The sequence below is a fragment of the Lissotriton helveticus genome, chromosome 2_1, assembly GCF_964261635.1.
Source record: "Lissotriton helveticus chromosome 2_1, aLisHel1.1, whole genome shotgun sequence".
Taxonomy (NCBI): Eukaryota; Metazoa; Chordata; class Amphibia; order Caudata; family Salamandridae; genus Lissotriton; species Lissotriton helveticus.
The window spans coordinates 1,517,716,528-1,517,743,119 of NC_136059.1; the positions used below are offsets into that span (position 1 = coordinate 1,517,716,528).

At 45.4% G+C, this 26,592-nt stretch overlaps 1 protein-coding gene across 1 annotated transcript in view; it reads left to right on the top strand.

Moving 5' to 3' along the window:
- LOC144818741 (uncharacterized) overlaps positions 1-26,592 on the top strand; it is a 186,854-nt gene that overhangs the window by 118,625 nt on the left and 41,637 nt on the right. The window contains exon 5 of the mRNA XM_078676445.1: positions 9,472-9,582. Coding sequence (XP_078532571.1) covers positions 9,472-9,582 — 111 coding nt within the window. The remainder of the gene's footprint in view (positions 1-9,471; positions 9,583-26,592) is intronic.

Consider the following 26,592-nt stretch of genomic DNA (forward strand, 5'->3'; position numbering starts at 1 on the left):
GGTATAAAGCAGTTTCACCCAATTAATAAAATTCGGGCCGAAGCCAAATTTAGAGAGGACCGCCCAAAGATACGGCCACTCCAGCGTATCAAACGCCATAGTGGCGTCCAGAGACGCCAAAATGGCTGGTTCGCGCAACGTCCCAGCGAGGACACCATGCAGGCGCCGGAGGTTCAATGCCGTGTTGCGGTGTGGTATAAACCCGGATTGATCCGGGTGAACCAGATCGCTTATGACAGTGACTAGGCGGTTGGCCAGCAGTTTAGCCAGGATCTTCGGTTCGGCATTGATCAGAGATATGGGCCTAAAGGAGGTGCAGCGGTCGCATGGCTTACCATCCTTGTGAATCACAACTATGGTGGCCAATCTTTGGTCAGGGGGAAGGGAACCCGACTCCAACGATTCCAGGAACATCGACCGTAGATACGGAGCTATTGTGTCCGGACGGAGCTTGTAGAGCTCAATGGGGAGCCCATTGGGGCCCGAGGCCCTCCCCGAGCGGACCGAGCAGATGGCAGTAACCACTTCCTCCACTGTGGGCAGTGCCTCGAGGAGCTCCCTCTCAGGGTCCGACAAACAAGGCAGCGAGAGGTCTCGCAGGAGTAGCTGGGAGTCATGCTCGGGTCGATCGGACACAGGGGAATACACATCCCGTAAATAGTCCGCAAAACAGTCCACAATGTCAGCGGGGTCAGTAAGACTCACTCCTTGCACATTCACAACCACAGGGACCACACGACTCGCGCGCTCCCTCCTATCCAGCCAAGCAAGCAACTTCCCAGCCTTGTCTCCCACATCATACAGACGCCCCTGCTGTTCCCTGCCCATTTCTTTTGCAGCATCCGTAACTAGTGCTCTGTAGTCAAGTTGTTTAAGACTCAGTAGGTGCAGTCTATCCGGGGTGACCTCGGACTCCAACTCCCCCTCAAGGACAGTGATTTCGTTCTCGATCCGGACAACCCCCTCCTGTTTAACCTTCCTAACATTGCTAATCAAGGAAAGGGCATGGCCCGAATCACAGTTTTGTACGCTTCCCACAGTGTAACAGAGGAGGAGACGGTGCCCACATTATCAGCAAAGTAATGGTCAAGCGCTTTAACCAGTTCAGCTTTCACCTTTGGAACACAGAGATACCAGGGGTTAATCGGAGCCACTCGGCCCTCAGTCCCTAGCTTCGTATCTATGACTAACCATAATGGGGAGTGGTCCGATATACCCCTAGCAAGGTGTTTTATCTCCCTGATAGAGGAGGCCTGTGAGGAGGGCATCAACACATAGTCTAGTCTCGAAAGACTGCTGTGAGCTCCAGAGTGGAAAGTGTACTGCGACTGTCCCGGGTGGAGCAGGCGCCAACAATCAGTGAGCCCCAGAGTGTCCAAGAAGTCCCCCAGCCAAGATTGAGACCGTACATTTTCCCGGGGAGGGTAACGGTCACACATCCCCGACACTACAGAATTAAAATCCCCAACCACTACAAGCTGACCCTCAGGGACCCCCAGGAGTACTCTTCCCAGATCGGCAAAGGTAGTGGCCTGCAGACCAGGCGGGACGTAAACAGAGAGCAGGGCGATGACCTTCCCCTCCCAGCGTCCCACAATGGCGGCGTAGCGACCCCTACCATCAAGGATATTGTCGTCAATAGCGAGAGGGAGGGAGCTCCGTACCAGAATGCCCGCCCCCCTAGAGCCAGAGGTGAAACCGGAGTGGGCCAGGAGACGGTATCCACGCCTATTCATTGCGTGGCATGTATTGCCAATCAAGTGCGTCTCCTGAAGCAACACCACATCAGGGGATAAACGCCGCAACAGTTGCAATACCACACCCCGTTTTATCCTGTCCCCCAACCCGTTGACGTTCCAACACAACAATTTAAGTCCCCTACCCCCCATCCCAGAAACCAACCCCAATCCCACCCCGCACCAGACGCAACACTATATAGCAGGAGAACATCAACACTATGCCTTGAAGAAAACAAAGAAACACAAACTGCAACCCCCCAACCCCCAAAGAACCCCTGAACATCTCGCCCCCCACCCTGCACCCCTGCGTAAGACTCAAGAGCCACCCCAACTTGCAGTGTGCCTGTCGCCCCATCACACAACTAGTCTACGAAAAGAACCGGGATGGCCCTGAAATGGCTCGCGTCCTTTCTAGAAGATCGGACGTTTGAGGTTTGGGAAGGCCACGAGAAGTCAACATCGGTCCCTCTCCAGTGTGGTGTGCCACAGGGCTCATCGTTGAGCCCTACATTGTTTAACATTTATATGGCCCCACTGGAGAGTGTGGTACTTCCACTGGGCATTAAGATCATCAGCTATGCTGATGATACCCAGTTGGTGGTAGGGCTCCCTCAGTCGGCGAATCAACCCGACCAGCTGCATGCATGCTTGGCTAAGATCTTCACTTGGATGTGCAATTCAGCACTTAAACTCAACGGTTAAAAACCCGAACTGATGATGTTGGGGAACTCTCCTCCTTCCCTGCCCCTAAGTAGCTGGCCTAGCTGTCTGGGAGTGCCACCCACCCCTAAACAGGAGATTAAGAGCTTGTGGGTGTGGCTGGAGCAGGACCTTTCTTTTAAGTCACACGCTAAAAAGATCTCAGGCGTGTGCTTTGGCCTGCTCCGGTCAGCCCGGAAGATCCTCCCCCTCCTCCGATGGCCACCAGGAGGCTATTATTTCAAGGGCTCATCATTTCCCGGCTGGATTACAGCAATGCGCTGTTTCTCGGGGCGCCAGAATCAACCTTGAACAAATTGCAGCAAGTACAAAACGCTGCTGCCAGGCTTTTGACGGACCTTCCCAGGCGGCAATCAGCCCGTCCGGCGCTGAAGGCGCTTCACTGGCTCCCTGTCAGAGAGAGGGTGAAGTTTAAGGCACTCTGTATGGCCCACAAAATCTTGCAGGGGAAAGGGCCACCTATCCTTCGGGGTATGGTTCAATCTTACAAGGCCCCCCGTGCCCTTCGCTCAGATCACCAACACCTTCTGCAAGTCGCGAGAGTAAGAAAGGCCAGGACTGGCGGTAGAAGATTTTCCGTCAACGTGGCGGTCTTGTGGAATTCCCTTCCGCTTGCCCTGCGCTCCGAAACTGGCACTCTACGATTTCGTAGACTCTTAAAGACCCACCTGTTCCCTGCCTAGTGAGTTGTCTCTGTTATGGCTGATCTCTGGATAAGCGCTGGGATGCCCAAGGGTAACCACGCGCGATACAAAACTCATTAATAATAATAATAATAATAATAACCCCTGAGGAGGAAGACTCACCCACCCCCCGCCCACACCCCGAAAAGACCAAACATTAGCAGGCAGTAGTTGCATAGCATCAAACCACAGCTGAAAGTCAATGCGGTGGCCCGGGAGCCAGCGTCGCTCCCTATTCCTGCTCCACCGGGCCGCCCTCCGCTCCTCCGGAATGTCCAAAGTGTTCAGAATGTTCCTGCCCGGAGGGCAGTATATCAAGCCAGTCACTTGCGGCCCCAAGATGGTCGAACAAGAATGTTCGATCCCTGTACACCACACGTAGTCGGGCCGGGAAGAGCATAGCGTACTTCATGTCTCTGTCTCTCAGCCTCCTCTTCACCCCTTGGAATCCGAGTCTTTGTTTCTGCACCTGCTGGGTGAAGTCTGGGTAGAAACTGACCGTAGAGTTTTCAAAAGCCACAGGACCAGATTGACGCGATGCTTGGAGGATCGCATCCCTGTCTCGAAAATGGAAGATCCGAGCAATGATGGGACGTGGAGCGGCTCCCTGCTTAGGCGGGCCTCCCGGTATCCTATGTGCACGTTCCACGGCAAAGAACTTACTGAGGCCTTTAGGCGCCAGGTGGTTCAGAACAAGGTCCTCCACCAGCAGGTCCACCGAAGAGGCTTCCGATTTCTCCGGGACACCAACCAGACGGATATTATTCCGCCGTGCACGGCCTTCAAAGTCCTCCAAGCGCCGAGAGAAATAGTCATTGGAGGCTCGCAAGTTGCCGACTTCTGTCTGTAAATCGGAGACGTCAGTAACGAGGCTGGATGTCTTAAGGTCTAGTGATTTGACCTTCTTGTTGGTCTTCGCAAGATCAGCCCTGATCAGGGTAACATCGATGGCAACCGTGTCCAGCTTATGAGCCAGGGCCTCATACTGTTGACCCAATGTGGCCTTCATGCCAGCAATGGCGCCCATGACGTCTTTTAGCGACAAGTCCTCACCCGTCGAGGAATCCTCTCCGACATTAATCGGGGATTTGGTCGGTCCTCCCGGGGAGCCTTTGGCGAGGGTGTATCTGTCCATGACGTTAGATTGCACGGCACCCCCCCCGGAGATCCGTCTTGGTCTTGCGTTTTTCGCCCTCGGGTTTGGTGGCCATCTTGGATATCGTGCCCCGGAGGGTTGCCTGAGACCTGGTGAAAATGGCTACACTCGGTGCGCCCACAACAGGTTAAAAGCAGAAAGTGGGCACTCCACACCATTTAGTGCGCCACACTAGGCAGGTCCGCAAATGTCGAGATATGGTAGGGTGGAGGGCAACCGAGAGAGGCCGATCCAGACAGAGTCAGAGAGGTCGCAGGGCGAGAAACGAAACCGAAAGTAGACGACCGAGCCGAGGTGACTCAGGCGAACCGTTGTTGTTCGATTACTGTCCGGCTGGCAGAGAAGCAGAGCCCGGGGTGGCACCAGGGAGCAGGCCAACAAGATTCCGAAGTCCGTAACTTTGGTTCCCGGAGTCCAAATCGAAATCTGGAAACAGATAAATGATCAGCTGGGCCGTGCCACAAACTACCCGTCCTCTAAGCCAGGATAGGGTCCAGGATAAACGGCGGAGGCGGCGAAGGTCCGGGAGCCCTGTGCTCACGCGACCATCTTGGTTGCGCGCAAAGCTCCTCCAGGCCTCCATTCTTAATCAACCTTTTGACAAGGAACACCTATTTGGTCCAGCATTTGACACCTCGCTGAGGTTGCGAAGTCCATGGGCGCTTTACAATTACCTGCTAGTAGAGGTTCCTTTTGCCGCTCCTTTTACAGGGTTGGTTCCAAAACTGTTACCACAGAAAAGGGCAACAATCAATCGCCCTCATCAAGAGGATATTTTAGAGGAGGTTTTAGAGGAAATCATGGTAAGGGAAGAGGCAGAGGCAACTCCACATGTACTTCCCCGCTAATAACAAACAGTGACTTGCTTCCACTACCCTCCGATCATTCCACTCCTGTCGGGGGATGTCTCTCTCAATTTCTCCCTGTCTGGAACACCATCACCTCAGACAAATGGGTTCTACAAATGATCCACTATGGTTACTGCCTGGAACTTACAGACACTCTCCCAAACATTCTTCCAAGATCACATTCAATGTCACAGGAACATCTCACCCTTCTTAAAAAAAAGAGGTTCAATATCTGTTAGAAAAAGGAGCAATAGAGCCAGTCCCATTAGTACATCAAGGAACCGGAGTATACCCCCTATACTTCTTAATTCCCAAGGAGGACGGATCTCTCATGCCTATACTGGACCTCTGAGAACTCAATCTTCTTCCGCTCCTTCAACAAGGCTACTTCCTGGCCACTCTGGACTTAAATTACGCATATTTCCATATCCCAATACATCCTGCTCATCGCAAATACCCAAGGTTCGTGGTAGCAGGACAGCATTATCAGTTCAAGGTGCTCCCATTCGGAGTAACAACCCCTCCTGGAGTTTTCACCAAGTGCTTAGCAGTAGTCGCAGCTCACCTTCAAAGACAACACATTCATGTCTTCCTATATCTGGACAACTGGCTCATAAAATCCAGCTCGCAAAAAAGCTGTCTCTGTCACACTCACAAAACAGTGCAGTTGCTCCACGATCTTGGATTCACAGTAAACCTATCCTAGTCTCATCTTCAGCCATCCAACACACAGGTGTATCTGGGAGCCACAATAGATACACAAAAGGCTTTGGCCTACCCCAATCCGGCCAGAATCCGAAACATGCAGACTCTGCTCTGACAGTTTCAGCCTCATCACTCATTGCCAGCTCGAGTGTTCATGCAGTTACTAGGGATGATGGCGTCTTGCATACTAATAGTCCCTTACGCAAGATTTCACATGCGGCCCCCTCAAGAGTGCTTAGCTTAGTCAGTGGAATCCGGGTCAGTTATCAGATCTGGTGTTGGTGGACGGTCGCACACATCGCTCTCTGCAGTGGTGGAATACACAAAACCTTTCAAGAGGGTGGCTCTTCGTGGACTCCGTTCCACAGATAGTGCTAACAGCAGATGCATCACTTACTGGTTGGGGAGCTCCTCTCCAAACAAATACAATTCCGGGCATGTGGAGCCTGCAGCAAAAACAGCTCCACATAAACCATCTAGTAATTTTTCTAGTGCTCAAAGCGTTTCAAGTTCATCTTGTAGGCAAAGCTGTCCTGAGCCGTACAGACATGACAGCAATGTACTACATACAAAAACAGGGGGGGTCACACTCTCACCAGCTATCACAACTAGCACTGACCATCTGGAGATGGGCCATACCATCACAGAATGTTTCTTCTGGCAGAACACCTTCCAGGAGTAAACAACCAGAGTGCAGATCTGCTCAGCCGTCAACGACAACAGATCCACGAATGGGAACTACACCCTCAAGTTCTCCACCCATTCTTTCAAATGTGTAGCTTTCCAAACATGGATCGGTCAGCCATAAACCTAAACGCAAAATGCCAAAATTTCACATCCAGACATCCACACCCATTGTCCAAGGGCAATGCACTATGAATGAATTAGTCAGGGTTATTTGCCTAGTCTTTTCCGCCTCTCCCACTCATTCCATTAGTGGTTCGGAAGCTCAGACTTGCGTCCCTGACATTAATCCTAGTTGCTCCCACATGGACTCTGCAACCCTGGTTCACAACCCTGTTGGAGCTCTCAGTAGTTCCTCACCAAAAACTACACCTCACTCCCAATATGCTCACTCAGAGCCAAGGAGAAATAAGACATCCAGATCCCAGCCATCTCAACCTTGCGATCTGGCACCTGAAATCTTTGAGTTTGCCTACCTTAATCTTCCGCCAGACTGTATAAATATTATCAAAGAGACTAGACGCCCTACCACAAGAGCATGCTATGCAGCAAAGTGGAAGTGGTTTGAGATATACTGCAATAACAATCAAATAGATCCACTGGACTCTTCAGTTCAAAACATAATTTGCTATTTACTACATCTGCAGCGTTCCAATTTAGCGTACTCTTCCATATGCTTACATCTTGCTGCAATAGCTGCATACCTACAGAACAGACAACATCTGTCTCTTTTTAGAGTGCCTGTCATCTAAGCATTTATGGAGGAACTTAAAAGAATCATTCCTCCAAGACTTCCACCTGCTCCAGTGTGGAATCTCAACATTGTCCTCACCAGGCTAATGGGTCCACCCTTTGAACCATTGCATAAATGTGAAGTACAATTTCTTTCTTGGAAGGTAGCTTTTCTCATAGCTATCATATTTCTGAGAGGAGTGGGTGAACTTCAGGCACTAACCATAGAAGAGCCATTCTTACAAATACATCAAAACAAATTAGTTCTGTGGACCAACCCAAAATTTCCACCAAAAGTCATTTCTGTCTTTCATATCAACCAATCTGTTGAGTTGCCTGTATTCTTCCCTCAACCAGATTATGTGGCAGAATGTTCTTTACACACTTTAGATGTGAAAAGAGCTATTCTTTACTACATGGAAAGGACAAAACCTTTCCGCAAAACGAAACAACTGTTTGTCGCTTTTGCTCCACCACATAAAGGCAATCCAATTTCAAAGCAAACACAAGGAGATTATGGACGGAGCGCTGAAACTTTTCAGACACTCACAGTCACAGATCTGGGTTGAGTCCATCATCATTCTTTAGCTCACTTCGCCACCTCAGTTCAGACCCAGCTATAAGCAAATCAGCCTTGAACCTGTGCCTCATGGGAACAGTTCAGCACGAACTGCTAAGCCAGGCGTTCCCTGAACCGGAAACAAGCATCCTCGGACCGGTTTCTAGGTAACACCCATCATCAGCCAGGCTAGCTTGAATCCAGTGGCAAAGTGAGCAAGGGACCCATGTCTGGGCATACCCTGCCAACCTAGAGTGAACAATGCAAACACAAGGAGATGATGGACGGAGCACTGAAACTTTTCAGACACTCACCCCCCTGTCACAGATCTGGGTTGAATCCATCATCATTCTTTAGCTCAGTTCGCCACCTCAGTTCAGACCCCAGCTATATGCAAATAAATCAACCTTGAACCTGTGCCTCATGGGAATAGTCCAACCTGAACTGCCAAGCCAGGTGTTTCCTGAACCGGAAACAAGCATCCCGGGACTGGTTTCTGGGTAACACCCTTTATCAGCCTGGCTGGCTTGAATCCATTGTCAAAGTGAGCAAGGGACCCACGTCTGGGCATACCCTAGCCAACTTAGGGCGAACAAAGCAAACACAAGGAGATGATGGACGTAGCACTGAAACTTTTCATACCTTCACCCCCAGTCACAGATCTGGGTTGAACCCATCATCATTCTTTAGCTCACTTCGCCACCTCAGTTCAGACCCAGCTATATGCAAATCAGCCTTGAACATGTGCCTCTTGGGAACCGTCCAGCCCGAACTGCCAAGCCAGGTCTTCAGCGAACCTGAAACGAGCATTATCAAAGTCAGGCATTGCAAGGTGGATAGTCAAATGCAGTCAGATATTCTATGAAAAAGCAAAAAGAACTTCAACAATTCCCCCTAGAGCACACTCCACTCACAAACTAGGGGCTTATATGGCATTTCTAGGAAACATAGCCTTAGATGATATCTGCGACGCTGCATCATGGTCTAAAGCTCACACATTCACAAAACACAATTGTGTGGATGTGTTAGCAAGACAGCAAGCCATTGTGGGCCAAGCAGGTTTACGTACACTATTTCAAACCACTGCAAAAGCTACAGGTTAGCCACCGCTTTGGGAGATAACTGCTTTTTAGTCTATGCACAGCATGTGATCTACAGCTCACATGCCTCGAACGGAAAATGCTACTTACCCAGTATGCATCTGTTCTTGTCATGTAGAGTTGTAGAGTCACATGCGCCCACCTGCCTCCCTGGGTACCTATACCTATTGCAGTTACATCTTACTTAGATACATACATATACATGGACATCTCTTAATACTCTTACTAACTCCATTATCACCCTCAGCTGCAAACAATCTAACAATGGGGTTGATGCCCATGCGCACTATCAACGAAAGGAGGATTCACCTACCTTGTGACCGGAGAAGACTTCTTCGAACAAAAACAAAGTGCAAACATCCGGACCCAACACTAGATGGCGGGCTATGCACAGCATGTGACTCTACAGCTCTACATGCCAAGAACAGATGCATACTCGGTAAGTAGCATTTTCCTTACTTTTTGTACAGAATATTGAGTGATATATTGTGGAGTTAAAATATCAGCAAGCAGAATTCAGTTTGATCATGTTTCTTTAAAAACAGGACATTCAGCTCCGTTACCAGTTGTTTCGTTCCACATTAAGGAAGAAGTGGAATCATATCCTATAGTCTATCTGGATTCTGAGAGTGGAGAAAGTACCAGTAGTCCTACAGGTGAGAAGATGATTTTTATTGATCTTTCTTGAGATACATTTCCATTCTAAAGATAGGACATGGCACGCCAAGTAGACTTCACCATCTGAAAGTGACAGCATCTAGGAATAAACATCACTTACTCCCAAATTGTATCCAGGGATGTGCAACTGTTTTTTTCTTGAAACGTCACAAGATCCTTGCAAACCCTACAGTTTCATACCATAATTTGCAAACTTTCCTGCAAGCAGATTTTCATTCTAAAAAGGGGACCACCGCACCCTTTTTAAATTGTTGCAAGAAATAGGTTGGCAACATCCATCCAATTTCAAAGCCTCCAGGAAAGTTAACTTGTGAGAAAAACGGCACATCCATTTTCAGAAGAAGCAAGCTTTTATGAATAAATACTGATGCTTGTAGTTCGGTTGTTAAAAATATTGAAGCTCACAGATGTTGGAAAAGTTGAAAAGCTTTCAAACTATCGGTAGGCAAGTAGTCGGGAACAAAGCAAAACCGCAGTCATATAATAAAAACTTAGCAGACTTCTAACTTTATCGTACCCTCATGCTACAAATTGCTGACCACATCTTCTACTACCAATATGAAGTAGGGATCAAGGGTAATCACCAGAGCAGAGGTGGCCTTCAATGAGCTTGGGCATATCTGTTGCCCCTGTAGAATTTACTCTTCTGGTGGTTACTGCTGTATTCCACTAGATATATCAGGTTCTTGACAGGGAGTCTAAGGACATTTAATGGGCTTTAGTAAATTTACTGAATGTGTTTGTAGTTCGCCTACCCGTCACAAACCGGGAAATAGAAACATATGTTGTTTAATTCTGACTGTGCCAAAGCTAGATCTTCTCTTTTGATAGAAAGCAAGTCTTTTCCCTGACATCAAGATAAAATTGCAGAGGAGTGGCTTATCTCCAAGAGAACATTGAAAAATACAAAGTAGACGTTTTATAGGGAGGCCTTGTGTGACATGAACACAGCCTTTCACTATAAGAACTTTAAACTCTTTTAGAATTTACCGTCAGGTGGAAGGAAACAGGATGCCATGGGGGATGCTCTTAAGGTTACGACAGAGAAGGAATGGCTGGAAAACCTTTGCAGTCTCTAGTTCTGTGGCAAGCCCCCTCTTACAGTTTCATGTTCCACTGAAATGGGTTAGACCAACAAAAGGGTCTCCTTTTAATGAGTGAAGTGATTACAGCTATTAAGGATAGTCCCTCCAATAAAAGTTTCATCCACATGGGGTCCCATAGATCTCTAAACAGACTACATCAAGTCTTGGATTCCATATCTGTCAATAGTATTACATGATTTTTGTCCACTGCTTATACTCCCAGAGCCAACTCGCCTTTTGATTATGGACACCTTTTCAGAAATGGTTATCTTGCTTATTCGTTTGTTTTTAGGCCCTTCCCTGCTAAAACTATTTGTGCAAATTAGTATGGAGGTTGCAGTTATGCGGTTGATCTAAGTAGAACGATGTCACCGATGATCATTTTGGTTTTAAGGATGTGTGAGTACCAGGCAGTAGTGCATTACATTAATCTGTTTCTGTTGGCCAGTAAAGGATTTGGATTTCACCTTTTTTTATGGTGGACAGTTCCAATCATATTGTTCAAGGGTAGCACCAGAGCTGGCACACCTACTTAGGCAAAATTATGATCTGCTCCAGGCTTCAGTAAGGTATGGGAAAATTGAGCGTAGTTAATCTTTTCCTTCTGGTAGGGGGATTTTTAATGGGTGCATTATGGTCCCCTTTTCATTTAGTCGGTTTATAGATTGACTGAATAAAGTGCTGTGCGCAGTATCTGCTGACTCCCCAAAATCTGGCAGCAGACCATTCCCAGTTCTGCAACTTGTGAATGATGCACGTTTAATGTCACTCTCAGCCATTGGTCTGGAAAGATATGTAGCTAGGTTTTAAGCATTGATGAGGAATCTTAGTTTGGCCACAGACCCACCGAAATTATAAATGATGTCTTTGAGCCTTCTCAATGTAAATTTCAGTCAGTCCAAGTCGATAATTTTACTTGGGAAATGGTAAAAATGCCCGTTTACAAAGTTGTTATGTTTAATGGCAAGCCAAAGATAAAACTTCTTAGCAAGTCTAATTGTTACAGAAAGGTTTTGTTAAATGGAGGTATCGTCAGTTTTGCTAAACGTCATTGCTACATGTTGCCAATCCTAAAAGTGTACCAAACAAAAATGCCCCCACTTTCTTACACAAGGTGTGGCACTGGGTCTGTAAATTCTGAGAGGCTAAGGCTCTCTACGTGAAGTAAAGCATGTTTACTAAGAGATCTGTTCTTCACGCTTATCTCCTTCAAGCTATGTCTCGCATGAGGAGTTTGCCATTTCTTTCCTTACTTCTAAAATCATTTGGTCCCTTTAGTTATGTGGATCTAAATTTGAACTAACCCAAGCATTACACTTAATAAACATACTTTTAAAGATGGAAAGTGCTATTATGTGTCAAAAACCAATTATGTGTCAAAAACTGGAAGATGGCTGGGCTGTGATTCCTTATTGAAGCCCCTGCCAAACTGTTCCAGATCAAAAGGAACTATTTGCGCACCCTATTTCATGAAACTCTTAACTATGAAAGGGGTGTGCTCAAACCGAGTGGACCATCTGTTAGGTTCCAAGTGATCACAAGAACCTCCACTGTCATTAAACCTTTTCTTGAGTGGCTGCATGGTGCATATGACTGATTTCTTCTGGCAGGATTTAAAACTGATTTTCTTGCTGTATTTTGAGATTTTCCCAATATTAGGTTACCTTCACTCCTCCCTGTTCCTGTGAATCAGCATGAAGCTACATGCATGCTTTCTTTTCAGGCAAATTTTATAGTGGGCCAAGGAAATTGTTCCTCTGTCTTAGGCTAAACTTTCAATGCATAAAATGTTTTGGCTAGCCTTTTTAAATTGGTTGCTGTTAAATATGATACTGAGAAGCCATTGGGCCTTTTTAGATCAGCAGTAACTGTCAGATGCTGGTTGGGCAGTGGAAGTTGAAGTCTGTATAATCTCATCATGTATTATAGACCTTCTGTAGATTTCAAATTTTTGTAGAACATTGTCATTTTTATGGTACTTTGTATGTGCATTGTTTAAGCCTTGCTCTTTATCAATGTTTTGTATAATATTTGCAACTTATGATTATGATCAACTTATGTATCTATTAATTATGTTTTAATGATATTTGTATTTTTATGACTTTTAGTCGAGATGAACTAGATAGATAGATTTCATCTTATGAAATTTCTTTGGTAATGTCATCTAAACTCGGAATGAGTGATGCTGAAGATTAAAAGGGTAATGGGACAACTGCCTCGTGATACCAAAGTCTCTGGTCACTACCTTGGTTCTCACTAAACAACATTTTAAACATTATCTTTAATCAGTTGTCGCCATCAGTTGTACAGCGTGCCCCTTCCTGTCCGGCTCATTCCTGTAACCCATGTCTCTGCCTTAGTTATCCCTGTGTGTCTCCCTTCAGGTTGAACCATATATCAATTCTGATTCCAGAAATATCTACTGTCCTATAAACTGAGGAATTCTTACTCTACTCGTCACGTTTGGAAATTAGTTTGAAGCTAGTACCACTTTGACATTCGTTAAGCTTCCATTTCTTTTCTTTTCTTTGTTGTTATCTGACTCGAAGCTTTTCTTTAGGGTGCATTGTAAATCTCCAGATTTCAAACTTTTATTCTTAAGGCCTCTAGTGCCATCCATGCACACTTGGGAGCTGTTCGCTTTAACTTGTTTCATGGTTATCTCCTCATCTCCTACCTCCTTGCCCTATTTGAACCTGTTCTGTTGAAAGCTGATGCACAGTTGTGCTTGCTTTGTAGCCAACCTCGGATTAAATGACTCCCTTCCTCGAGGCAACCTCCTAACTTGCGGTCATTGCTGCTAACACTTCTGTCCCATAAAGTTACAACTGTGTACCACACAAATTGTTTCTTTTGTAAAGACGTTAGTTATTGGAGTTTAAATTTCAAAACACTTAATAGACTTTGTAACAACTACACTTTAATCATACAAAGGAGATACCAGATGCTGTTAGCTTCCACAGCGCATCCCTAGTTCCTCTTTTGAGCAATGCTATATTTTCTAGACTCTGATTTACTTGTATAAATTAACCAGTAAATGATTAAGACTTAATATCCTTTGTATAATCTAAGGCTTCATCCTGAAGGTCTGTGCCGGCAGCTGCCATAGTGTCAGACTGTAATAAGTAAAGAGTCCATTGTAAATTGTGGAATAGCTGTTAGCAGGGGTCATAATATAAGTCCTCCACAGGGTTGGAAACTGTGCATTGATTTTAAGAAGGTTAAAGTGGTCTGTTATTCTGCTGCTTGCAATGGGGAACATTATTATTCTCCATTTCTAGACCCTCTTCAACATCTACATGATGCAGCCGGCAGACACAATCTATAACATTAACAGATTCACCTATGTCGACGGCATACAACTGATATTGTCCCTCACGGTCAAAGCACAGAGGCACCAGGAATAACTTCAACTTAAGCTTGACCGAAGTAGCCTCCTGGATGAAGTCCAACTATCTCAAACTAAATACAGACATGACCAATGTGATGATATTCTGGAAAGATGCCTTGTAGTGGGACTCTGCCTGGTGGCCTAGAGACCTTGGACCTACTCCCTCTCCCAGCACACAAGCAAGAAAACCTTGGGATTATCGTCGCCAGCCAGCTGGACATGTCTGCCCAGGTCAAAATAATTTCTACTGCCTGCCTCTACACCCTGAGGATGTTGAAAAAGATATTCAATGAGCTACCTAACAGCACCAGAAAAACTGTCACTCAAGCCCTCCTCACAAGCACACTGGATTACGGGAACACCCTCTACGCAGGAATCGACAACAAACTCACAAAAAATCCACTGACCATCCATAACGCAGCAGCCAGACTGGTCCTCAACCTCCCACACCGGTCTCACCTCACTTCACACCTGAGTGAATTGCCAACGCTCCCAATGCTTAAGCGCTCAAATTCAAGTTTCTCACCAGCACTTACAAATCACTACACAACATAGGCCCACCCTACCTGAACAGGTGCTTGCAGTTCCACCAACCATCCAGACCCCTCTGGTCAGCTGGACTCTCTCTAGCATACATCCCATGCATTCGCAAAAGCAGGTCAGTAGGTCGTGCCTTCTCATACATGGCCCCTAAAGCATGGAATAACATCCCATTCCACAGTAGAGCCTTCTCTCTTCTTGAATTCCTCAAGGAGCTAAAGACCTGGCTCTTTGAGGAAGCCCCCACGAGGATAGCACTCTGCTGTTTACATTTGGACACGAGTGAGGTAATTGTTGGGATGACAACATTTTTGAATGCTGCTTGGATTATTCGGATGCGCAGTGTCAAAGTGCTGAAGCAGTGATGCCTTAAAAGTCCACTTTTATTTTCTGCATCCATGTTGAATGCTGCTCCAACCCTGCTGGACTTCCCTCATTCTTATATTTTTTATCATGTCTTTTTTATCTTGTATTTATTGAATGTGGGACTGTCACTTGTATGAGACTGCTGGTATTTACCGTTTTTTGTAACCGTCTGTTTTTAACTTGTTTACTGCTGTACTGGGATTTATGGGTACTTGCATCCGAAATAAACATTTTAAACAAACAGACATAAACTGTGGAAAATGCTTGAGGACACTAACCCTAAAGTAGGACCATGAAAAACATACCTTACAGCACTTGTGTTTAGCATTTACATCAGAAAGGAAAGCTACAGTGAGAGCCTCAGATAGCCTCAGGAATAGGAAGAGAGAAGTGGTTGCTATTCCATTTCCACAAAGAGATTCCAACAGCAACAGTGAATAAAAAAATTAAATATTATTGTATCCCTCACTTGGTATTTAGAGACCTTAGGCGGTCTTTTGCAGCCCTACTACCCGTTTTCTCAAATCACTCTCTAAAGACTTGAAAGATCCAGGCAGCTTTTAATAGCTCGGCTATAATCTAGTTGTCCCACTCTGAGTCCCACAGCATTAGGAATGCCACAAAGAGTGTGTGTGATACTTCTTTTTAAACTTACTCAGAAAAATGTCCCACGCTTTGGTATATCGAGATCCTCTGGTAGTGCAGAATTAGTCAACATACCAACTTAAACAAGCATTTGCAATGCAATAGGTCTCGCATTTGTGAGATTTTGAATGATTGGCATTGTAAATGACAAGGCCTTTTATTTATGTGTTTAAAAAAACCCTGCAATAATAAAAGGCATTTTCATTTACAATAGCAATAGGTCAACGTTTTGAAAATGCGAGACCTATTGTATTGCAAATGCTTGTTGCTATAGGTAACAGCATGACTGGAGCTGACCTGGGGTAGACAGGACTGGTGGAGAGCAGAGAAGGAGCCAACTTGTAGCAGAACAAGAAGTAGCAGAACAGGAGCTAGAGCAGCCAAATACAGGAGCTAGAGCAACACAGAGCAGGAGCAAAGAATCCAACAGCAGAAACAAGTCAAAGGATTGGCGATGCACTGGCACTCTGATCAGAGGCGCTTTATATGCTGTTAGAACATGGACCACCTGATAGCAAGTGGCTGGTATCTGAAGAGGAGCCACCTGGCAAGGAACATATAAGAATGGTGTTGATGTTTGGCGGCCATCTTGGAGAGCAGTCTCACAAAAGGAGCGTTGGATGGTAGCTTCCCACTAGATGTCCCCTTTGCTAGACCAGAAACATAACAGTATAGCCCACCAACACTTTGGAGCTCTGTTTCCTGTAAATGGTGAGAATCGGAGAACATAGGAACTGGCGGCAAATAGACAGGAACAATTGACCACTTGATTGATTCTTTCCTACTAAGATATCAGCACAAATATTAACATTTAGAGGCAATACCAACTGGCACTTAAGTGGAGTAAATGTAAGAGAGTGAATGGAGGTCTAGGGATCAGAGATCGAGTTTGAAGCCTGATAATGAAGCAGAGAAGACTCCAAAATTCTGCAAGTTGATATTTGAGTTGTTGTTTTCCATACTCTTTGTTGTTCTTCACCGTTCTCCTTCATGCCCCTTCCTAATTCTGGCAGTGAGGGCGCATGGTGTTTCAGCACAATTCAGGGGCCATATTAAGATGTGTTATTACAAGGAGACAACATTATGACCAGGTTGCTGGAAATGGTAATGTAGCATCTTAATGTGATTGTACTGTGGTGTCTTAACGTGATTCTTCTTTGAACATAGAGATCCTCTCAAGAAAGTAAATACACAGATTTGAAAATTAAATAACATAATCCACAAATATAGAGCTGAATGCTTAAAGGCTGTGCCTGTCTTGAACACTACACAATTATATACAAAGTACAGTTTTGACTTACTATAGTTCAAATTGGGACAGGATTCATTAAAGTAAATTCTTTAAGGTTTTGTGGTACAAACTAAGAACTGTTTCGAGGCAACATTCAACGCATCATCCTTGTAATATATATCTGAATGTTTGCAACAGCAAATTGATTCTTCTCGCCAAAATCACGTGTTTAACTCAGCTAAATTACATTTCAAAATTACCACAAAACATTTTGCGATGCCAATATTTTGAAGTCAAACATGTACAAGTAAAAGGAGTGACTTGATGGCCGAAACATGAAGCAAATAAAACATAATGTACAAATAACGAAGTGTGAGCGATTCGGGGAATGGGTATTGTGGGGGGTGAACACAGCTGAGCAAAACCATGGTTGAAAGTCTCCAAAAACTAATACTAAAGTAACAATGTATTACTCATAAGTGAAGAAATAGTCGATAGGGTATGTAACACATTTTCTATTCATTTAACCCTTTACTATAACACATGCTAAGATGTTAAAGAAAAAAACAGTGCATGATTTGTGGAAAATGAGCACGAAGTAGATAACCATGTCCGTCCCCTCAGGTATAACCTACTCTTCAGATGTTAAGTGACCTGTGGAGCAAGAACTGCATATGCTGCACTTTGTGCTTTAATTGTCTTCAGAGGAATATTAGCCATGCAAACACTTGTAAAGCCTCATATGGGAAATTGAATCTTTTAACCGTAATTCAGGCTGTTGGAATTCAGGCAACTGACACTACGCTGCAATCTAAATATAGCATACCCACAGCCAAACAAACAAGCATTGGTATAGCCAAGAGGTCTCGCCATTGGGACCTTGTAACTGTTTAGCCATGCAACAGTTGATGTTGTTGCACGAAGGATATTGATCTGCATAACTAAATACTTATAAGGTCCCAAAAGCGAGACCTATTGGCTATGCCAACGATTGTTTCTCTTGAGGTTGGAGCCATGGTGTTGTGCATGGACACTACGTGCAAGCATTGGTAACAATATCTAAATCACATATTTAGCATTGTTGTGTTGCTTACTTCATTACTGATGGCACGTGATATAAAGAAAATGATCTCCTATGTGGTTGATTAGCCTTAGAAAAATGTAAGTGCAAGAAGTAAAAATAATATTTACGAAGAAAATATGACTAACTAAAAACTAATCAGTAATAGAAAACCACTAGTTGCCTGCCTCTCTACATCTTTGGAAGGTGGAAAACAAAAAACAACATTCTGTTTAGAAGAATTAAACTAAGTTTTCAGCTCCTTCTTGTTTAGTTAACTGCTTTGATGCAAGGTGCTGGGATAAAGGCACTCAGATCACAGTACTGATAGGAGGAGGACTGTATAGGAGACTGCGTGCATTCTTGAAGCTCATGCGTATGCCTTGGAGGCAGTGCCCGAGATGGATGCTTTCCGACCAGCCCTCACAGCAACCCTTTAGTTTGGACTCTATGAAAGAGCTACAGTAGTCGGCAGTGCCTGCGCTGCAGCAGCAGACACAGAAAGGCCGGCTAGCGGTTTATTAGATTCCGGGAACTTGCCAGATGCAGTCTTCTATTCGGACGAGGGCATCGCTGGAGCTAGAAACCCACGTTATCTGATTCTGCATAGCATGCCTTCTCATTTGAAGACTTGGTAAAAATGTATTTAGAAAAATGATTTGTGGCGGAAAAAATATTTTCAATGGTTGATTTTGTCTTTGGGGGGGGTGGGGAGTTTTATAGCACCCAGGAAAGAGCAGGAGAGCTCTTGTCAACAAAAAAGCAAACTAAGACTAGATTCACGGAGATGATTTGCATATTCATGGCTGTCAAAGAATTGGAATGGCATGGTAGGCAAAAAAAACAAACCAATGTATTTAGGCCCAGATCTCTGTATTCATGGTGAATCTTGGGCATTCAGCATTCGGTATATCAATTGTTATTTTTTCAGTAGTCCACATGAGTGAGCCTGAAGGGTGAGAAGGGGACATCGTCAAAGGGCGTGGTGCATGATGGGGAAATGGAAACCAAGGGCTCTCTTTCCAGCACACCAGGACTGCACCGCAGAAGTGCTGCATGACAGGCTGCATCAGACTGCTGCGCTGCTGTAAGGTAGCTGTTGACACAGCAGAGTGTGGAAAATGAAAGGCCTGTGTGATGTACAGCTCGGATGCCCTGTGAAAGATGGTTCCGCCAAGCCAGACCCAATCACACCAAGGCAGCTCTTCCGTGCATTCAGTGGTGTGCCGCAAATTGACGGTGCCCCCTGCAGCATGAGATGATAGGATCCTGAGCCTCCCCCCATCTCAGAGATATCCAATAGCATTCTCCAAAAAAAGACCCACTGGCGGGTTGAAAACCCCTGCACTGCAGAGCCTGCTCTACGCCTATGCGTACATTCCATGTTTTCAAGACAGTCAGAAAACGCCCATTCTTTCTAATAGCAAAGGAAAACTTGGTCTTTCACAAAATTACTTTGGATAGGATTCTAAATGGATGGCAGAGAAATAAAGGCCCCATCGCCACAATTTGAACTTGTGCAATCCAAAAATTCCAGGTAATAAAAAGTAGCCATTATCAACTAAAATTACAAGCAGCCGAACCACTACTAATACTTTCCAAGAAGGCATCGGGCAAGTTATACCTCGGTGCTTCAGAGGTTAAAGAAATCTTCCAATGCTGCGCATCTGCTGGCAGCGCAGAACCTGCTCTTTACTTGTAAGCAAGCACCCAAACCCCGACTCAGGTGTTCCACCTGGCACTGAGAAACAGAGAGATGCATATGTCGAGGCATAATGCAATAAAAGCAATCTGTCGAAGGTCACATCGAGTGCCAGCTCCTTCATTAGGAATTCAGGACAAAAATTTGAAAAGTACGAAGAAAGAACAAGGAAGGCATATGCTGTTACGCCTAACATGAAATGACTTGAGATCTGTGTAGAAATAACAAATCAAGAGCGTGTGTGGTGCGCCCGCAGAAGAACCAGTATCGATTCTTTCCAAGAAGGCATGGGGCAAGTTATACCTGGGTGCTTCAGAGGTCAAAGAAATCTTCCAATGCTGTGCATCTGCTGGCAGCGCAGAGCCTGCTCTTTACTGGCAACCAAGCACCCAAACCCAGAGTCAGCTGTTCCGCCTGGTACTGGGAAACGGAGAAATGCATATGTTGAGGCATAATGCAATAAAAACAATCTGCCGAAGGTCACACCGAGTGTCAGCTCCTTTATTAGGAATTCAGGACGAAAATTTGAAAAATACGAAGAAAGAACAAGGTAGGCATGCGCTATTACGATTAACATGAAACAATTTGAGATCTATGTAGAAATAAAAAATCAAGACCGCGCGTGGTGCGCGCGCACTGAAAGGAATGTTAAGTATGCAGCTGGCACCTGGCCGCGCTGCTGCTCGCTCCCGAGCTCCCTAGGCCAGGGGAGAGAGAAGGCAGGGACATGCACCCGCCTTGGCGGGCATGCACCCGCCTTTGGACAATTGCGTGCTGTCTTTCTTAAAAAGACGCAGGCAAAGGCCAATAGTGTGTGAGCAAAAACAAAGCACACACACAAGCGCGTGCTCCGAGTTAAAAGTCCTTATTAGTAGCCTCGCAGAGCAGTGCATGGTCGCTGGCTCAGGCGAGACCTAAAAAGCATTTCAAATGCCCAACACCTATTTTTCCTTCCTGATTATGGACACAGCAGCAACTTTCATATGAATCCCACAACTATGTGGAAAGCGTTTGGCAGCATGCAACTGCAACAATAAAATACTGCTGCAAAGCGCACAGAAATAATTCCAACAGGAGGAGGCATATACGTTGTTTATTTCTCCCTGGGCCTCTGGGATCACAAAGCCCCACGTTGTTCGGGATATTTGGTCTGTGTAGCTGCCGCAGGAAGTGAGAGGAGTTGGCTCCGGTTTCAGAGTCTCATTGTAGAAGTGCATAGGAAATGACGTAATGCTGATAACCTTTTGGGTTTAGATGTCACTGCAGAGGAGGGGAAAGAGGAAGTCACTTGAGCGCCAACTTGGAAAACAAAGCCCCCCCAGCTCTCTAGTCTTGTGCTAAATGGTGATTCCTTAGGAAGTTCCCCAGCTTATCAAGGTCAGCATTTTTTAGACTGTACCCTAAGATTGGTGAAAGGGTGGTCTGCAGTATTGTCAAGGGTTGTATTAATTATGGATAAGTATTTATTTGCAATGTTATATAGCTCAGACATGAACTGAAGGCATCGGAGCGCTTTGCTGCTATGGACATGAACCAAAGGCATCGGGAAGCTTTGCTGCTATGCTAAATCAATGATTAAAAAGCAGCAAAGTGCACAGAAATCATTTGTACAATGCTTTTAGCGGAGGACATTTTTCTATTGGCTGTTCTTTTTAAGAGCTTTCTCAGTTGGCAGAAAAGTGTCTGAACTCTGGCACGGCAGTAACAGAGTAGCCGGAGCAGGACATCGGCAGCAGCTTAGTAGGAGCTGGACGGTGCAAGTGCACTTCTGTAACCTTTAAATCCAGCTGCCACGTGTAATCACAATGAGCATATTATTTAATAGTGTAAAAAGCAGATTGAACTAAGCATGTCCACTCATATCTTAATGGCAGTATTAAACGGCTATAACATACAATGGGAATCTCCACATGCACGTTACACAGAAAAATAACATCACACCCTGCAATGTTTGCCTACCTCGGAGGGGAACGCAGCATGTGTCGCCATTTATATTACAGGGGACCTGCCTCATTTGAGACCGGTAGACTGCAGTGAGGATGCTGGCGCCGGGGCTGCTGTGAGAAGCGGCGAGGTTGGAGTGGCAAATGGAATGCGAGGGGAATCCCGCGTACTCCAATTGCCTAGGCTTTTGCATTGAGGATGCACGATTTATGGCCCAAGTGTCCGGAGGTGATGAATAATGGCGGACAGGTGTAACAAATGAAAGTGTGGGTGCGAATGAACTTCGACAGCACAGGGGAGGAACACCCACAACAATAACGCAACCCGTTATGTAGGAGGCAATCCGTAAGCAAGCCGCAGCACAGGGACGCCCCTCTAGACCCAGCAGTATATTAGAGTGCTCCTGGATGATATATTTAATAATTACATATGTATGATAGCCCTGTTCAGCACTCCTGCATTCACTGCACACTCTCCATGCCGGATTATAAAGCAAGGCGCTTGCCGCCTTTATAAAAGTTAAAGCCTGGCATGGCGCACTGGGACGATTTAAATTAAATGATTTGGTGTGAGTTTTGTAATAGCGTTGTGGGTAGGAGGGGGTTGGACAAAGCAGCATCCCCCACAGTGCTGAGGCAGGGCAGAGAAAGGAAGCGATAGACAGCCTACATGCTATGTGTTGAAGCTTCTGTTTATCGAAGTAGTCCTCGAAGGAACAATTACAGCGCTAGAGCGTAAGGGAACTGTAATTGGCCGGTGTTCCTCAGTACAAAATGGAAGAGATAAATCTGGAGTGACAACCAGTGAGGAGTCGCCACAGAAGACCGATGCAGTTGTCAACCAATGGTAAGCAGCCGGTAGAATTTCCCTCGGTAGATTGATGACTGCAGGTCTTTCAGACAGCGCATGCGCGCTGCCAAGGCTCGACCTAAAAAGAGAACACAGTGGACTGTAACCCATAAACCACCTACACATTACAGGATGATAGTGTGATCTGGGTAATAATCAGTCTTGTGAGACTCACCAAAGTACTTATTGGTAGTATGTTCCAAACTTCCTTTCACCACGAATAGAGATTTAAGACTACGACTACACACTAAGAATCTGCTTGTATGACTTTTATTAAAATCAAAATCTCATTCTAGTGGACATAATGTGTAGAACTGTAACCATAAAAACAAATAGTGGCAATAATAGCAGCCAATAATCTATAAACAAAATATTAGAAAGAATATGCACATTTATAATGGTATTTTTGGGTTTCCCTGAATTTGTTCCCCTACTCTCTTTTCTAACTTACCTATTTTACTAACAAAATAAGCCATATGAGTTTGCTAGGTGGCCCTGCCTTTTTTAATGATTTTTTATTTTTATTTTATAATTTTATTTACCAATTTTATACAAAAAAGAAAACATGAGACATTCACACCTTACTCATTATGACAGTTGCAATTCACGTTTAAGCAGGTTAAAACTATACAGAAATCATTGAAGAGTAACACAGTGTACATGGCTGTCTAGTTACATCATGGTACTACATAGTATTCCTTACATAGTATCAGCGGGGGTTAAAGAATTAAATGTACAAAGTATACTACTTACTGGGTGTCATAATACTGCTAGTCGCCGTGAAGAAGAGCGGGTACGGGATTCTTCACTATATCACCCTTGCTTGTGCCAGAAGCATCTGTTTTCGCCGCCAATGTCTTATACAAAGCCCAGAAGTTTTTTGGCCTATTACGAGGTGGCAACATGTCACTATAATTTTCTGTTTGGGTGCAACAATACAGCATGTCTCTTGACCATTGGGTGAGTGTAGGAGTAGGTCCGCGTAACCAATTTATAGCTACGCACCGCCGTGCTATCAATAAGCCCATATCTATCAGAGTGCGTTTGGCCTTAGGAATAGGTTTGGAATAACCTAATAACGCTAGCAACGGGTCCGGCAACGCAGTAGCTCTGTAACTCTGTTCCGTTCTGCGAATACCATCCCCCAAAAATGTGCTATCCCTGGAAAAACCCTGGCTAAATGAAAGAAATCTGCAGATTGCTCAGTGCATCTATCACCGGAAGAGTCTTCTCTAAGCCCCTATCTCAACAGTCGCTCCGGTGTGTAATAAACTCTGTTAAGAAATTTAAAATGTATTAGCCAATGTCGTCCATTCAGGGGGATACGTTTTGTGCTCATACAGCAGTATGTCCAGATTTCGTCCGTAATGACACGCTTTAGGTCCCGCTGCCAGGCCAGACTGGCTTTGGTGTATTCATACTTCCTGCTAGAAAGCGAGCTGAGATGTCAAGGATGGCATCTCAGAGGGTTCTGCCATATCGTCCCCATATAGCTCAGTGAGGGCATGCCTAACTCTGTGGAACTGAAGTTTGGGAAGAAGCGCTGATGCCTCCTCATCCACAACTATGTCCCCCCATCTCCAGGCCACCCCCGCAGTAAAGAGGGGCCCTGCCTTTCACATGCATACCTTGATGGAACAACAGAGATATTTGTCTGTTTTAAAAGAGATGGCGAGCCAGTAAGCTGATAAGATCTGTCTGGTGGCACCGAGGTCCCTGCTCAAAGCCTTCGAGAAGATGTTTACAGCTCCTGTCTTTGTGAGCCTAATTTCTCAGTTCCTCTGAGGTGTGCACATTTCTATCTCCCTAGCACTTGTTTGTTTTTTGCTTAAATACTCTTTACAGATATTTGTGAAAAGAACAGATTTTATTTGTTGCGTGTTATCAAAAACAATAATCAGAATATTTTTATTTATTTGTTTATTTTAGTGTTTTATAGAGCGCGAACTTGACCCATGAGGGTATCAGAGCGCTTTACAAGATATACAGAGGAGTACAAACAACGTTCAGGTGCAGAAATATACAGAACTGTACAAGGGGATGGCGATGGGCCGGGGTCTAGGGAACATAGGGATACTGGTGATACACAAGACGATTGCAATCATATTTAGAGTCGGTAAAAAATAAAAATAAAGACCCCGAAAATTCTCTGCGGGGAGAGTTGGTGATCTGGGGGAGCAGCACTAGTCTTAAAAACATCAGGTATGGCAGGCATTAGACGAGGAATTTACCCATGAGGAAGGCTTTGGCCTCCTTCTTGAAAAGTGCTAGAGAGGGGATTCTTCTGATGCCGGGTGGGAAAGAGTTCCAGATTCTAGGAGCTGCCCCGGTGAATGCCCTATCATAGGTTCTTTTTTTCTGGAAGAAGGCGGGTTGGAGTAAGAGGTTTTTGGCGGACCGGGACGTCCTGCTTCCTTCAGATACCACTAGTTTTTGTGCCAGATAAACAGGGGAGTTTGTGTAAAGAGCCTTGTGTGTGATGCATGCTCGTTTCAGCTGAATTCTGGCCTCTAGGGGGAGCCAGTTCAGTGCTTTCATATGTGGAGAGATGTGGTCGAATTTCCTGGTGCTGGTGAGTAGTCTGGCCGCCGCGTTGAGGCAAGCTTTTAAGGGTGCAAGGGAGATCTTGGGTAGACTAGTGACGGTGGAGCAACCATATTCCAGTCTGGAGATGACTAGTGCTTGAACTGCAATTTTTAAGTCACCAGCCTGAATGAAAGGTTTCAGCTTCCAAAGATAGCTATAGTGGAATCTAGCTGCTTTAGCCATTGAGTTGATGTGGTCCTGCATGTTCAAATTACAGTCTAGGATTATGCCCAGTGAGTCCACAATGGTCAGCGGGCAGTTTAGGGCTGTGATGGCCTTGATCCACATCTGAATCTCAGGGTTGGCTTTAGAAAGGGAGATTAGGTGAAATTTGGTTTTCTTTGCATTGAGTTTTAGTTGGTTAGCGGCAAGCCACTGGACAGTCAATTTTAGGGCCTCGTTCAGGGAGAGGATCTCCTCCAGCGAAGAGATATTGATGTATATTTGGGTATCGTCCGCATACATATGGTAGGAAATGTTGGCGGTACAAAGAACTTCAGAGAGTGGCTCTAAATAAAGATGAAAGAGGGTGGGGGACAGGGTTGAGCCTTGGGGGACGCCACCCGTGACCGGAGTGGGAGCTGATAGGTTGCCTTGATGAGGAATCTCTGTGATCGATTATGGAGGAAAGACCTGAACCATACTAGGACCACACCATCCAGACCCATCCTGAGATTGAGGCGCTCCAGAAGTTTATCATGATTGACCGTGTCGAAGGCGGAGGATAGGTCTAAGAGGATTAGCAGGCAGGTTTTGCCTTGGTCTAGGGCTTGGAGGGCTTCATCCATGATGTGGAGTATAATGGTTTCAGTGCTATACCCCGGTCTGAACCTAGATTGTTGTAGGAGTTTCTCGCCTGGTGGAGAAGTTTAAGATGCGTCGCAGACTGGTGTTGTCTCCAGTTTCTTTCACATTGCCGTAAGGACCTCCTCTCCAGTCTGAGGGAACCCGTGAACATGGGGTTCCTATCTTTGACTTGTGTTCTTTTTAGCTTTAGTAGGGCAAGGTCGTCCAGAATGATTGAGATAGTTGATGAGTAATGGTCATTTAGGTCGCTGACGAGGTTATGTGCGGAGGTGGGAGGTTGTCAAATTTGCAGCGAGCCTCCAGTTCCATGAAGTCTAGGATTTTAGTGTTTCTGGTCCAGCGTTTGGAGATCACCGGTTGCAGTGTCTTAGACTTGCGGGTCCCAGGCAAAATGAAGGAGATGGAGTGGTGGTCGGACCAGTCACATGGGTCTATGTAGATGAGCTTGACTGAGGATTCCTTAGAAATGATCAAGTCAAGGATGGCCCCTTTTGAGTGAGTTGGCTGAGAGCAGGCTTGAGTTAGGGCTTGGTCAGTTAGTAGGACTTTGATAGCGTTGACGTGGGCATCTTTAGTGTCATTCCAGTGCAGGTTGAAATCACCCAGGAAAATCTCTTTAGCATTGGAGGAAATCTTAGTTGTTATGATTTCCAAGAGGTAATCGGTAAAAGAGTCGTTGGAGCCTGGAGGGTGGTAGAAGATGTGTAAGTTGCAGAGATGTAGTGAGCTGCTGCAGACGGAGAGTGCGAGGTATTCGCAGGCGACAGTTGTGTCTGCCAAGA